Source organism: Vicugna pacos, chromosome 24 (genome assembly GCF_048564905.1).
Source record: "Vicugna pacos chromosome 24, VicPac4, whole genome shotgun sequence".
In the NCBI taxonomy this organism is placed as follows: Eukaryota; Metazoa; Chordata; class Mammalia; order Artiodactyla; family Camelidae; genus Vicugna; species Vicugna pacos.
The window spans coordinates 14,091,415-14,106,123 of NC_133010.1; the positions used below are offsets into that span (position 1 = coordinate 14,091,415).

The 14,709-nt window shown below is 38.8% G+C and overlaps 1 protein-coding gene across 2 annotated transcripts in view; it reads right to left on the minus strand.

Annotated features, from left to right (window-relative positions):
- Positions 1 to 9,926: 9,926 nt before the first annotated feature.
- DSG1 (desmoglein 1) overlaps positions 9,927 to 14,709 on the minus strand; it is a 34,491-nt gene continuing 29,708 nt past the window's right edge. For both annotated transcript variants that reach the window (XM_072949055.1, XM_015239929.3), the window contains one exon: positions 9,927 to 14,676. In XM_072949055.1, coding sequence (XP_072805156.1) covers positions 13,645 to 14,676 — 1,032 coding nt within the window. In that variant the 3' untranslated portion in view covers positions 9,927 to 13,644. The remainder of the gene's footprint in view (positions 14,677 to 14,709) is intronic.

Sequence of the window (14,709 nt, forward strand, 5' to 3'; positions counted from 1 at the left end):
CCTTGATTCTTATTGCAATGAAACCCTTTGTTGGACACCAAAGAAAAACCTCACAGAGCGAGGACAAGATTTACAGGGAAGATACCCAATGAATAATAAATTACTCACAACATGAAAAATAATTAAAATGCTAGGGCCTGTCATCATGCTGAATAAAATTAGTAGGCTGCTTCTTACTGCCAGCGTTGTAAAAGCAAAATTACATATACTGACACACATACACACATGTTCACTACAGAGCCAACTTCAAGGACTGCGATTTTGAGCAGAGGGCATTGTGAAAAGGTACCAGGCCTAAGTGTGGTGTAGGGGAAAGACAGAATAATGAAACTTTCATCTCTTAATTCCGATGATTCCTGCTTCCTTCCTTAAGAAGTCCTATAGGTGAGCTGTATTCCTCAATTTTAAAGACATTCTAAAAATAAGGTTAAGACAAAGAAACTCTAATTTTACTAGCATATTTATTTCTACATTTTAGCATCTTCTTTCCTCAATATACAGTCAAACCATGAGGGTTTAACATTAACTCCGTTGTTTTAAGGTAACCACAATACTGAGTGCATTCACTCCTCACGGCATTTCTGCTGATAAAAAAAGTACATAACATGAGTGACGAACACCTTTTAAACCCCCTTAAATGTTTATTCAGAAGAAGCTGAAATTGGAAACCTAGGAGTTTAAGGAGAAAAGAGCAGAGCAGTATCTGGATATTTCTGAAAATCATTTCCCCTTTTTTATTTCTCTCTTCCCCCTTGTCAGTCTTGGTTTAGAACAGGTGTAGTTTTCTTATGAAAAAAAAATTGCCCGCTGACAGCAACATTGAAAGACATAAAAAGAAAATGTAGTTAAGTCTTCTCTAATTACTATTAGGTGTCGGTTGGAGAATTTTAAAGGGAGACTATATCTTGCCTTCACCGCCCCATCCCTGAAATTCAGAAACAAGACACATCTGTCCCTACTCATGGGATGTATTCTAAGTAGAATTTGGTCCCTCGAGAACCATAGTTTAGCATGTTTGGAAGCATAGGAAAGAATCAAGGCAGTAAGAGGGCTAACATAGTATTCTAAAATGAAGAGAAATAAATTGTATGCTGAAAATATTTGTGAGACAGAGAGCAGGAAATTATACTTAAGCATGGAAAAAAATACATTGTTACAAAGAGGCAGTATTTGGATATGTCTGCCCAAGCCAAATTGTATATTTGGGGATATCTGCCTAATTCAAAAATAGATAAGCTGACCTGATAAGGCATGTGTCTGGATCATGCTTTCTTTAAATACATCTTCAGGTGGTTTTCCAGATTGTCTAGAAGTAACACACACACATTCACGGGACGGATAGTAACCCACTATTTCAACGTATGCTCGACTAGTCTTTAAACCAAGAGTTATGGAAGGCCATGCTAGAGTAAATAAATATTTTGAAAATTCTCTTGTAGCTGTTTTATATCCAAATGAGCTTTCATCCTTCTCTGTTTTCATGAATTTTTGTCCAGAGGTTTGAAATCTGACAGTTGTATCTACCATAGAAAAATTTTCTTTTATACCTAGGTCAGAATGGCATTAAAATATTTTTACTCTTTGAGATATATTCCCCTATCAATAGCACCAGTGAGCTTTGTGCTTTTAGAATGCAGCAGCATCTTCCCTTTGTCTCTCTGCACGTGGGAGGTAGAAATGGTGCCGGTTCCACGCAGGCTCTGAGGCATCCGCTAATAGCGTATTATACTAACATGCATCGTACAGAAAGTTGACCGTTGATTGGCCAGTGAAAGAAATTGATTTCTGTTTTATTTTAGCTAATGTTGAATTAGAATAATTTAAATTGCCTAAGAGAATTAATGAAACAGGTCTAGACCCCTATGAGTTATCGTTTTTCACAAGGGGAAAATTATACTTCTTCCTTGTTGTGTCACATGAGGATATTTTACAAGGGTTTCCACCCTTTGTTTACACCATGATTGGCTTATTTCTTCAGAAATATTAGAGTTTCTATTTATCTGGATTGCTTTGTATAGAATGAGTTTCAAAGAAAAGAAACAACAAGCAATAGAAGTAAGGACCAGATTATTTGGATGATTCCTCCAGAATTCCCCATTTGTAACTCCTCATTTCAGTGGTCCCCAGAATTTTGAATCTGGAGGTAACTATCATGGGCAGATTTTAAAGACTCTGCAGTAACTGAGAAGTGGTCACTTGATGCCACATCACCTCATTTTGTATTTACTCTTTGGGAGATTTGAGGGGAATGATCTCAAAATAGAATCCCCAAAGGATTGTAGTTAGTGAAATCCTTTTCTAGGCAAAGCTTGATTGAGGTTTTGACCTTAGATATATAGCCGCTCTTCTGTTTCTCTTGTGGGGTACCAGCCACCATGGAAACGGAGTATGGGATATTAATGCTTAAAGATACCCTAGAGATTATTATTCTAACCTGTCCTCTCTTTCTTCTCTTGCCTTCATGTAATGGCATTACCCAGAGAGGCTGAAAATCTTATGACTACTATAAAAAGGGCAAGAATTCTACCTCCTGATCTATATTCAATTTATGTATATATCTCAAGCCACTTTCCAGTACTGGCTAGGTGGGTGAAGGCAAAATAGAAAAGAGTTGAGGGCCAAATGTTATTATCTTAAAAAAAAATCCTTTCTATATTGTAGAGTTGACTAAACTATTGAGTTTAAAAGCTGACTCTGCAAGTGGAAATTTTAAAATAAGTTTGCACCGTTATTTATGTTTGAAATCAAAACAGTAGTGTTTCATTTGCTCATATGAAAGTGTACGTTGAATTTCAGGGGTCCTCTTGATGTTTAATTACTGTACTTATGCTTCTGTAGTATTGTTTCATCCCGCTTCCAAAGTGGTAGGACATCTTCACTCCTTATGTCTTACCCACCTAGCACATAGTAAGTGCTTTATCACACATTTTTAAAAGTAATGCCACAGAGGACAGCTAATTCAAATTCTTTTTGGGGAAAAAAAAAGGAAATCTATACAGGCAAAATTATTATGAAAATGATGTTAGGACAGAGTTTTCCTATCAAATTATCACAGTTTAGGGTTACTGATGGATATTATTTAAGTATTTGAGGAAAGCTTAATTTCTTGAAAACAAGTGTTAGAGGAAAGGAAATTTTAAAAATATTTATGGTCCCAAACTATGTCAAATGCTGCAGGCAAGTAGGTTTCTAGAGTTGACTCATGCAGAAGGGTTTTCATTAGCCTGGGCCTGGGGGATGGACAAACGGTCAACGAGGCTGTCTTGGCTTTGACCTAGAGCAGTTGCTGTGACTACATGTCTGTTCACCTTGAGATAATGGCATTGAAGATAACCTGTCTCCTCATTAAAACCAATCTATGTATGGCAACAAGGGTGCTGGCAAACCAGGTTATTTAGTGGGTGTTAGGAATCATGGACTTAAACGCTGGTTTCCTTAAGAGTTACGTTAATACCATCAGGATGATGTTCATTTACACCCTAAAATCATTCTTACCCACAGAGAGAGGTGCCTTGTTGATTCCCTGTGACTTCATGTCCTTGGTGTGGGATGTCTTCCAAATAAGGGCAGAAGGAGCAGCGTGGCTTCTAGCTCGGTATTAATTAAAGTGGATTACTTACATACTTACTGCATACTTGCTGCATACTTCTGAAAAATGTCATCGGGGTCGGGGGCAGATAACTTTTCTTTTTATGTGAAAAGTTTGCTTCCTTTTCCCTTTTTTCCCATTGTGTTACTGATGTCTTGATTATGGATTTATGAACACTTGTCATGTGTAAGGGAAATTAACTTGTCATATGTGTTGCAACTATCTTTACTTAATTTTTCCCTCTTTTGAGTTTGTTTTGGATTTTTTTTAAATGTTTGCAATTGAGAATGATAATATTTTTACATAGACTAGGCTATTACTCTATGTAATTAATTCTGTTATTCGTTCCCTATTGCTGTGGTAATAAGTTACCACAAACTTAGTGATTGAAAACAACACAGATCATTATCTTACAGTTCTGAAGGTCAGAAGTCCAAAATGAGTCTTCTGGGGCTAAAATTAAGGTGTTGGCAAGGCTGCAGTTCTTCGAGAGGCTCTAGAAAAGGATTGTTTCCTTTGCCTTTTCCAACTTCTGGTGGACGCCTTCAGCTCCTTGGCTCTGGGCCCCCTCCCAGCAACCTTCCCCACTATAAGGTTGGCATCTGAGTTTTCTAGGCTCACGTTTATTGTTGTCTTTATATTGGAAGCAGATCAGTTCTCCTGGTGATTGATGCACAATAATCATGTTTATAGAAGATGATTTATTCAGTAGAATATTAATTTATTAGTTTGCATGGTGGGGTGACTATAAAGTTAGTCTTCTCTCTCCAGATGCCCTCTACTTGTCCTAGGAATCAAGATGCCAACCCCCAAATTGTTTATTGATTTTGAATAGGCAGCAGAGGTGGATAGATATTTTGACATGCCCTTTATCTACGCTACAAGGGTATCTAGTAAAATATTCATCCCCTGAGAGAAGGAATACCTTTACTCATTCTCCCAGGGAACAGCATGTGAAAAAGTTCTGAATTTCTACATATATCTGACTTCACCTAGCAGGTGATATTAGATATGATTGGTCAGTCTCAGAGGGTTCTGGGAGCACTTTTCTGTTGCTACCATGGTCATTGTCATATGAAGTTAACATTCTCATTCCAACTTTTCTGGGCACTATTTTTCAAATATTTGAAAAATATTTAGTTACATTTGAAAATAAATTTTTTTGTTAGTTTACCCTTTAATCCTAACTACATACTAGGAAGGTCCAAATTTTTATTTATCTTGTCTTTTCCCAAAGCGTATTTAAGAAATTGGTCAAGATATATTTTACAATCTAACGAAATTGAATTATGTTGTTTCTCATTTTAAAGAAGCGTCATCATGCCAAAGGATAATTCTGAAAGAGAAATTCTATTGGGAATAGTGGGAACTTGACAAGCAGTATGATGTAATCTAGGCGCTCGGTTCTCATATAGACTGTCAAGGCAAGAATGGATTTTAGAAAAACTAAGGTGTGAGTGGACTGCATTTATCCAGGTATCCAGCAAATAATTATTGAGTTTCTGCTTGGCACTGTGCTCACTTCCGTGCATCATACATTAATTCAAAACTTGTTATTTAATTGCTTCCATATTCAAATAATGACAGAATATTTGAAGTACCCCTTTCAATAAGCTAGGTGCAAGAATGTGTCTTAGAAACGGAGTGAGTTGTCATGTTCTTGTTAGAAATAAGCTGTTAAAGTGTTAGGGCTGTTTATGCAAAAAACGGTGACTTTAATTGACTCATAGCCCTTGTTTTGGCAGTAAATAGACATCAAAACCAATTATCTATCAAGGTCACTCCTAAAAGTGTAACAGTAAAGCTAAGTCACGTATTACAGGGGAATGATTATATGTCCAAGCACTTTACAAGGGCAAGCACCTAATTAACACAAATGACACAATATCATAAAGGTACAAATTAATGACAAGGGGGACCTGAAGACTTTCCTGTTTTATACCACTGGGGTTTGTTATCCAATCTATCAGTATATTAACTTATGACCTGCTCTTGCAGTGGAATGTTCAAGAAAGGCTGTCAAATCAGAAAATTCTGAGGTTTCACGTAGCATATTTCATCCGAGAGTGCTAAGCACTCCCATGGCTGTAACAGATCCCTTCGGTGCCCTCTCCATGTTTTGACCTTATCATTTCCGTGCCTACATGCCCAGTTTCTGACTGCTGGCTCCTGTGTGTCTTCACCTCATGGGTGCCATAGCCACTTTAGCCACCTGTGCAGCAAGCACAGGGAATTCTGTCCCCAGAGGCAGTCCTTAGCTATTAACTGATGAAGGCTGTTGTCTGAATACACAATCTCCTTCATTTCTGGGATGCTTTAGCTCTTTGGTGGCAGGTACTACACCGGCTCCCTGGGTTTTCCCCAGAAGGGCATCAGTTGCCTGTGGTGGTAACTGACTTTTATTGGCTGCTTTCCCTTTCCTGTTTCATCTCTGCATTTGCTACCAGTGGTTCCTTCACCTCCATCCCTTTCCCCCAAATTGCCCTCACATCCTGTCTCAGGGTCCACTTTTGAGTGGATCCAGTTGAAGATGTGATCAAAACAGACTGAGAAGCCTGGGTCAGGAATTTATCAAGCAGAAACTGGCATACATCTTGAAAGAGATATCTATTAATTTGAACGCAGCAAAGTATTTTCCTTTGAAAAATGTGACAAATTACAGTCTGGGTTCAACCAGATATGAACTTGATAAGAATTGGATCCCGATATTCTGAGTAGTTCTGGGAAAGTTCTTGAGACGGGGGCTTTCCTCCCTAGAGTTTACACAGGGAGGGATGACTGGAACATAGTCACAGGGAGGACTGAGATATACCGAGTTTGGCATAACTAAGCTTGTTTGTAAAATTCGGAAAAGTAGGTCTCCCAGGGTCAGCTTGAGTTTGTCTTATTTGAACTCAGTCACCAAGTACATGCCCAGAAACTGGTATCTGTTTCAAACTTGCTCACCAATTTAATATTCTCCATTTGCATTTATTATGCTTGAGTTTTTTTTTAAAGGCACTTTACAGTGAGATTCGAATTTAATTTATTGCTCAGTGCCCTTTTTCCAATTTCTTTTTGCATGTTGTTTATTACACTGTTTAGGAGTTTTGTTTCATTTTTGTCACTTGTTTTGCTACCAAATTGTATGGTCAAACCAAGTAGTAGGACTCTCATTAAGAGAGCTAGCAGTAGGTGATCTTTTAAAAATACAAATCTGAGCAGAGCATCCTCTGCCCAAGCTTTCCAGGGGCTCTCCATTTCACTGAGAATAAGTCAGAATGCTTACAGTGGCCTGCAAGGTCAGACTCCACCTCATCCCCTGTTACCTCTCAGACTTTGCTCCTCAGTGCTTTTCTTCTTTCACTCCGTCACAAAGGTCTCCTTCTTTCTTGAATACCTGAAGATCATGTCTGCCTCAGAATTTTTGCAATTTTGTAGTCCCCTCTGCCTGAAATGCCCTGTACCCAGGAAGCCACATGGCTTGCTCCTGATTGTTCTCCAGGTATCTGCTCAAATACTACCTATAGCAGAACCCCATCTTAACGACCTTGTATGAAAGAGTATCGTCCCCATCCTGCCCAACCTAGCCTCAGTTGCCTGCTTTGCTTTTCTCTTGATCACTTACTGCAGTCTAATACACCGTATATTTATTGTTTATTGTCATACCTCCCCTACCCTTTCCCTCCCCTGGACATAAACTCCATGGGGAGTGTTGCTCACTATCGTATCACCACTGCTTGGTCCAATTACTATTAGACACTCAGTAACTACTTGTGGAATGGATGGATGAATGAATGAATGAATGAGCAAGTGGGTCAAGGAAAGAATTTCTGAGGAAATGATACTTAAGTTGCTACCTGAAAGATGAAAGTATGCAACCGTATGAAAATGAGGAGGGAATTGCTCCATGCAGAATGAATACCAGTTGCAGAGTTCAGAGCCTTTCTTCAGTCCATTTCCTCCCACCTCCTCCATTATAATTATTACGGTTCAAGCTTCCCTCACCTTTCCACCACCATCTTTTATGCCAGATCAGGCTGGTCCCTGTAGGCTGTCCTAAGACATGCAATGAAATCCATTGAAATTCTTAAAATAGGGGATTGACTTAATCTAATTTATACTTTAATTTATACCTTTAGAAGGCCAGATAGGCTTACCTATAGGAAAACTGTTTGAAGAAGGTCCTTACTTAAGAGGCAGTTCTGATAGGGTGGCAGATGGTGATGGAAACTGTTAGATGGCTTGAGATATATTTTGGTTATAGAATCCATAGGACTTATTAATGGATCAAATGTGAGGGGTGAGGGAAAGGGTGAAATCCAGGAGGAGTACTCAGTTTCAGGTTTGAGCAATGGGTCAGTGGAGTCATGTTTGCTGGGATGAGGGATTTTTAGGGGATAAATTACAAGTTTTAATCTTGAAACATTTTAAAAAGGGCTTGGATAAGTTATCATCGAGACAGTGTAGAGTGTTAAGAGGAGAGGTCTTGGAACAAACTGTAGGGGAACATTACCACTTGAAAGTTGGGTAAGTTGGGAACCAAAAACATGAGAGCGATTGGCCAGTGAAATACAATCCATATCCATAGAAGATGATGTTTTAAAAGCCAAGAAAGAGGAGTGTTTCAAGGAAAATGAAATAGTTAACTTTTTTCAGGTTCTTTCCAATGGTTAAGAAAGGCCAGGACAGAACAGTAAGCCTTGTATTTGGCAATGTATAGGTCTTAGACAAACTTAACAAGCACCATTCTGATGGACTGATGGGTGAGTGCTGAAATCTGATGGGACATGGGAAAGAAAAAAAAAAAGCACGTGTACATGAGTCTTAAAAAGTTTGGCGAAACAAACAAACAAAAAATGAGGCAGTAGCCACAGGGAGGGTGCTGATGGAAATGTTCCAGGGGAAAGAGACAGAGAGAGAACAGGAAAGAGACTATGAAGCTATTAGGGAAGGAGCAAAGTCCTTGAGCACAAATGGGGAATTGTCTTTTTATATGAGTAGGACACTAAGTCCATTGTAATAAGATGGGGGGAGAATGTAGGTGCAAATGCAGGTGGATGTGCAGGCCTGGCAGAGGAAGATGAGTGGATTCAAGATTGGCTTATTTTCTCAGTGAACAACAAACAGGATTAGGTCATCAACTAAGAATAAGGGGAAAGAAGAGGTGTGGGAGGGTTGAGGACAGAGAAGGTATAGAAGACCTTCATCTGGTATAATGAGATGGAAAGTCTGTCACGAAATCAGACAGGATTTAGGGAAGCATTTGATGTTACTCTGAGATTTGAAATCGAGTATTTAAAATGAAAAAAGTCAACTCACTTGAATCACTTGTTTAGCCGTTTGTGTGCAGACCAAGATGGGGGTGTGAAAGATTTTGGATATGAAAGAGAAAGATTAGGGCAAGGAAGTAGAAGGAATGCTCCAAGAGGTGACTGTAGTTGGGCTCATGAAGTTTGATTAGACAAGGAGCCAAGTGAAGCTGACAGACGGCGAGAAAGTGGTGGGAGTCCGAAGAATTGAAGCTTGGATGAAGGGGAGGAATTGGAACAATTGGAATCCTCAAGCAAATGAGCTGAAAAGATAAGAAGACTTGAAACTGAGACATCCAAGGTACTGCCATGCTGGGTTGTGCCGAGGAAGCAGGTGGCTGAGATGGACTGGGAAGAGGGAGGTCTAGGAACTGAGAATGGGGGATGTCAAGTGCCTCATTTATGTGGCCACCTAAGATACTGTGAACACTTTCAGGAGTTGGAGAAATCACGGAAGATTGTGGGCCAGAATACAGGCATCAATAAAAGTGGGGACGTTATTAAGAGGTCAGGAAATGGCACAAGGAGGAGAGAAGGAGGAGGGTATAAGTATTTCCCTATGTCTGCAAAGGGGACGGTTTTGTGCATGACGAAGGTGATCATGTTCTGAAAGTGGCGTTGGAGAGCAACAAGGAGGTGCACCTCAATAAAGACGAACAGGTTTGATTTTAAAAGCAAGGAAGAAGAAAAGCCATTTGAAAGAAATAAAATGTTGATGTAAACCAAAAAAATTAGAATATGAAAGAGAAAAAGGTGAAAGCATAGAGATGATAAAAGTATCAAATAAAAGTTTAAAATGCAAGTTATTTATTTGTTTGCGTGGGGCTGCTTACGGCTGTGCTTTAAGCAGCTCTCTGCAGAGTAGGTTCCTCACTAAATAGGAAAAAAAAAAGAGCCAGGAAATGGAAAATGAAAAGTTTTAAGTGTGAACATAAAATAAGTGTTTCTTCCCTGAAATGGACTGAGAATAATAACTAGGTTTGATAACCTCTAATGAATCCTTATATTCTAAAACCCATCCCCACCTTACAATTCAGAGAAGATAATGAAGGCGTATTAATCATTTTATTGCTGTAAACACAACTCTTCGGAAATTACAAACCGACTTAAAAATAGCCAACAGATGACCAAGCAAGAAACTAGCACCCAAATATTCCGAGAACTGTTATATTGAAACTTACAGGAAAGCACCTTGTTGTACACATTACCCAAGATGAATATCGGAGTTTAAAAATACCCGTAAAATGGTAAAAGAAAAATAAGTTAGACTAAGTGCAGCTTAAGCGTAAAGTGTTCAGTAATTCAAAGGTAACTAAATGGAGGAATGGAGACAACTAAACAATAGATTATTCATTTTTTAAAAAATTAGTTGATGGGTAACAGGTTGATCCATTTATGTCTTTGTCCTAATGGGACCTGGAAGACGCACTCTATTTCCAGGGCACTAGTAATGTCTGTGGGCTCCTGCATGCTAGCACGACCCGAAGGAGGTCTTACAAACACCAGAAATCCCTACAAAGGTTGGAGTTTATTAAATAGGCATGGGGAAATGTGGCAGTACTTTCAAAAGCTTGTTTTGGGTTTCAAATATCTTTCTGAAAAAGCTGGGCCCATTTTAGCCAAGATTATAACACCTTTAAACTCCTACTATAGTCAAAGGCTGCATGTGTGTTCTATACCCTGGTGTATAATATTCAAATGTTGGCATCATTTCAGAAATGATTATGCCTATAACCAAAACATCCAGTCAGAGTGAATATGGACTTTTTGAAGCTGTATGATTAAAATTCTGTCAGAACATTACATTGAATGAAGATTATGAGGCTGTAACTTTATAACTTTATACATGAGTGTACAACAGATGTCCAGATGAAGGCTTATAAAAAAACCCCCAAATAGATACTTTTTCTGTAATTTTTTTTAGTGCAAATATAGTTACATCAGACAACATACATAGAGGCAAATAATATGTAGCAGATAAATCTGGAATTCAATGTCAAGTTTAACTCAAGATGGTATTTAGGTTGACATTAAATACTAAATTTAATTTATAATACACTAATTTTTGCCCCTGAGGACTACCTCTCTGGAAAGTGAGATGTTTTATAAATATTAAACACTTTTGTTTTCAAACTATATACATACAACATTTAAATCACTATTTCTTCCTTCTGTTTTATTAAAAGCAAGTGAATCGGAGATTCAGCTTGCAATATGGATTTGAGTTATAACTATTCACTTATAAAACAATTTTTGTATCTTTTCTTAAACTTATGGAATGACCTAAGGTATATGAATTAAAGCACCTAAAGAGAAGAATTAAATTCTGCTCAAAGGCTGTTCATTAAAAAAAAAATTATATGCCTTTAAATGACTGTTAGAATGGTTGATGCCTTGAAAAGGCAATTTTAAAGTTTAGGAATAAAGAGTTAGAGCATCAATATGTAATCGTGAAAAAAAAAACTATTTGATTTGCAAGTATCTTCCTAGACTAATACTGCCTTTTTCTCCATGTAGCTCCCATGGTTTTATGTAACTAATGGATCTTACTAACAATCACTATCAAGGATGGTCACTCTGACATTCGTTAGACAACCTAAAAAACATTTCTGGAAGTTATAAGGAGTCTTAAGGAAACATTTATGATATATCATATCAAAGTGACAAGTACTAATAATTAATAATTACTTTTATTTCTTCTGACTCCTGGACCCAGCCATACTCAAGTATATTTCAATAAATACAGTTTGACTTTTTTTCTAGAAAGATTATGAATTATTAATGGAACCTCTAAATGGGAGACAGAAATAAAAGAAAGACTCCCTGTGAATGATTTTATTTACACCTCCGCATTTTGGCATGCTACAGACTACCGAAATTTTACATAGTCTACAGAGTTAAAGTAAGATATATTGTGGCTTTGAAAATGTTGACATCGTCTACTATAACGCAGAGCAAAATAGCTCTAGGTAAAAGTCAGTCACTCCCCATCCCCCTTTGACAAGTATTGGAAGTCCAATAACTATTCTTTGATCTTATAACACCCTGGGAAATTTGAGTAATTGAGACGACTAATCCTTAAAAGATTTTGTCATATCCAGTTCACATTAGTGAGCATGTATTAACACTGAATTTAGAAAAGAGAAAAAATTCCTCTACCATGCAATAGTAAATTTACCTCTAAAAATGCTTTGATTCTATTCAGAGATTTTTAACTAGGTAACACTATATAGCAAATTGCCAGAAATGACATATCATAAATAACACATTACTAAATTTTGAAGTTAGAAAAATATATCATACTATGTAATTTGGGAACTCTCTATAAACGGGAGCAGATATAATCCAAGAGCTTATTGACCAATCAAACCGGGAATATAAAATTTAGACTAGTGAGAAAATTCAAGGAGTGGAATTGAATAAGGAAATGGGGTTGTCTAGTACAATTTCATTCATGTAAACACAATATCATCAACTCTGTTAAAAGTTCCTTGTTGATCTTTTCAAAATAACAGCAGAGGGTTGTTTAAAAAAAAAAGTACTAAATTCAATCAAAACTAATAATACAGTATTAACTTTACTGAATAATTCTAACTTCCCCCATTAAACATTTTACATGTTCTAAAAACTTTTTTTTAAGATTCCCTTAAAAAAAATTTCCCAAAGCATAACCATACCGCAGGTTGTTTTTCACAGCTCAGCCTAAGTAAATTATTTTAACTTAGGAGATGTGTAATAAAGAGCTGGGTAAAATGAATAACACTAAAAACACAATCTGAAAAATACAATGCAGTTCCCATCTGCTTCCTTGGAAGGTAGTTAGTGATGACAACCATGTCAGGTGTTACTTTCTTCATTCTGAGAAGTACAGTTGTCAGCTTTTCCTTTATTAAGTCAGTCACAGTGGTAAAGGGGGAAATGGGTGTGATATCCTGCAACCTCACCAGTATACAATATTCATCACCATTGCATCTACCGCTAAACACAAACAAGAAACAAAGAAGTTCTTGACTCCATAGGAATTATAGCCGAAGCCCCATGTCAAGATCCAGGCTCAGACATTGTCAGTTTACCCCAAATCAGTCTCTCTGTTGCCACTGTCTTATGAAAACATCTCCTAATTCGAGGTTTATTTTACCCAGTGCAATTATTAAACTAGGAGTGCTTGTGGCTTGTGGACTTAGCTGTGTAGCCAGATTATTTTTCTTTAATGATTAACCCTGGTCTGAATATGTGGTTGGATTTTTATTTATATTATCTGTGGAAATGACATGGCATTTGGCACATATTTCAAATTCTTCCCACATACATGAGCACATATTGCATGTTTAGTTCTTTTTAGGTATTACCTGAGCTTCAGGGCAAATCCAAACAGAGCAAGGAGAATTATGCCAATTGCCATCTTAAGGCCAGTGCATTTACATGACCGAGTTTTATTTATTCCGTGTGCTGGAGATATACTACAGGCCACACGGAAGCAAGGAAGACCCTACGGGCCATCCAGGCACAAAGAAGACCCTGTCTCAAGATCTAGTTCACTGTCATGATTCCATTAGTATCAATATGAGAAAAAAGTTTACAAATGCCAAGGAGAGCTCTTGCCCAACAGCACTGCTTCCGTCTATTTCTCTTGCTGTGGAGTCTCACCTCGTTGCACAGTTTTCTTAGAACCTAATTGTGTGTCACAAATCACATTGTTCATTTTTGGGTGGTGGGAATTGAACCTAAGTCACAATCACTGAGAAGAAGTGTGCTGGGTGCTGGCTACTTGGTATATTGTACTGTACTGTACTTTGTGATTCGACTTCGGGCTGTGGTCGGGGAGGCGGAACCCAGGGTGCTGCTAAAGTGATGGTCAGAGGAGCCTCTCAAGTGGCCAATGGTGGCAGTCCCCCCCATGCTGCTCAGCCCGATGCCACCACCACTTACTCCGGCTGCGCTGCCAATCAGGCCACTGCTGCCTGTACCGCTGCCTCCACCTGTCCCCACTGGGCCACTAATTCCAGTTATGCCGGAGCCCGAAACTACCCTCTCTGTCACGATCACATTGTGGGTATTCGATAACTCGGGGTGCATACTCAGACTGCCCATCACGCCGGAAGTCGGCCGGATTACTCTTTCTGTCACTACCACATTTGAAGACTCTCTAGGATCAGGGATGGTCAGAGTGGTGGGCAGGCTTGAACTTGGTGCTATTACCCTTTCTGTCACTATCACGTTTGACCCATCTCTCAAGTCAGGCATCTCTAACATTCCATGCAAATCGGCACCAGAGATTGGGCCGACCACCCTCTCTGTCACCACCACGTTGGATGCCTGTCGATTATCATGAACATGGACAGAGGGCCTCAGAGTGCCAGACGTGGTGTAAGACTCGGTCACAGTGACATTACCATAGCCCAGAGGATCAGGAATAGGCACAGGATGCTGTACACCAGGTCCCGAGGGGTAGGTGCTCTCAGAAATGACTGTGGTAGTGCCGAAATGTGGGGAGATAGGGGGGTGTCCACTACCAATGGGCTCTGTTCCCTGCGGAGGACAAATTGGTTCAGTGCTCTCAGCTGGCCAAGAGGGGTCAGGCTCTGGGTATGGTTCAGCTTCTTTCCCGAGGCTGATATCTGCCAACTTCTTAAATTTAGGCCCCAGTGTATCCAAGAAGCTATCATCCAAGTCTTCTCCAATGAAGCTACAACAGCCCACAGAGCCAGCAGGGGAACCTACACCTTCAATATCATATATGAGCAAACAGTCATTGGATGGGCGTCCTTCGTCTTCGTCTGCATAAGCGTATGCTTTCTGAATTTGTAGGGGAAAGAGAACATGAAATTA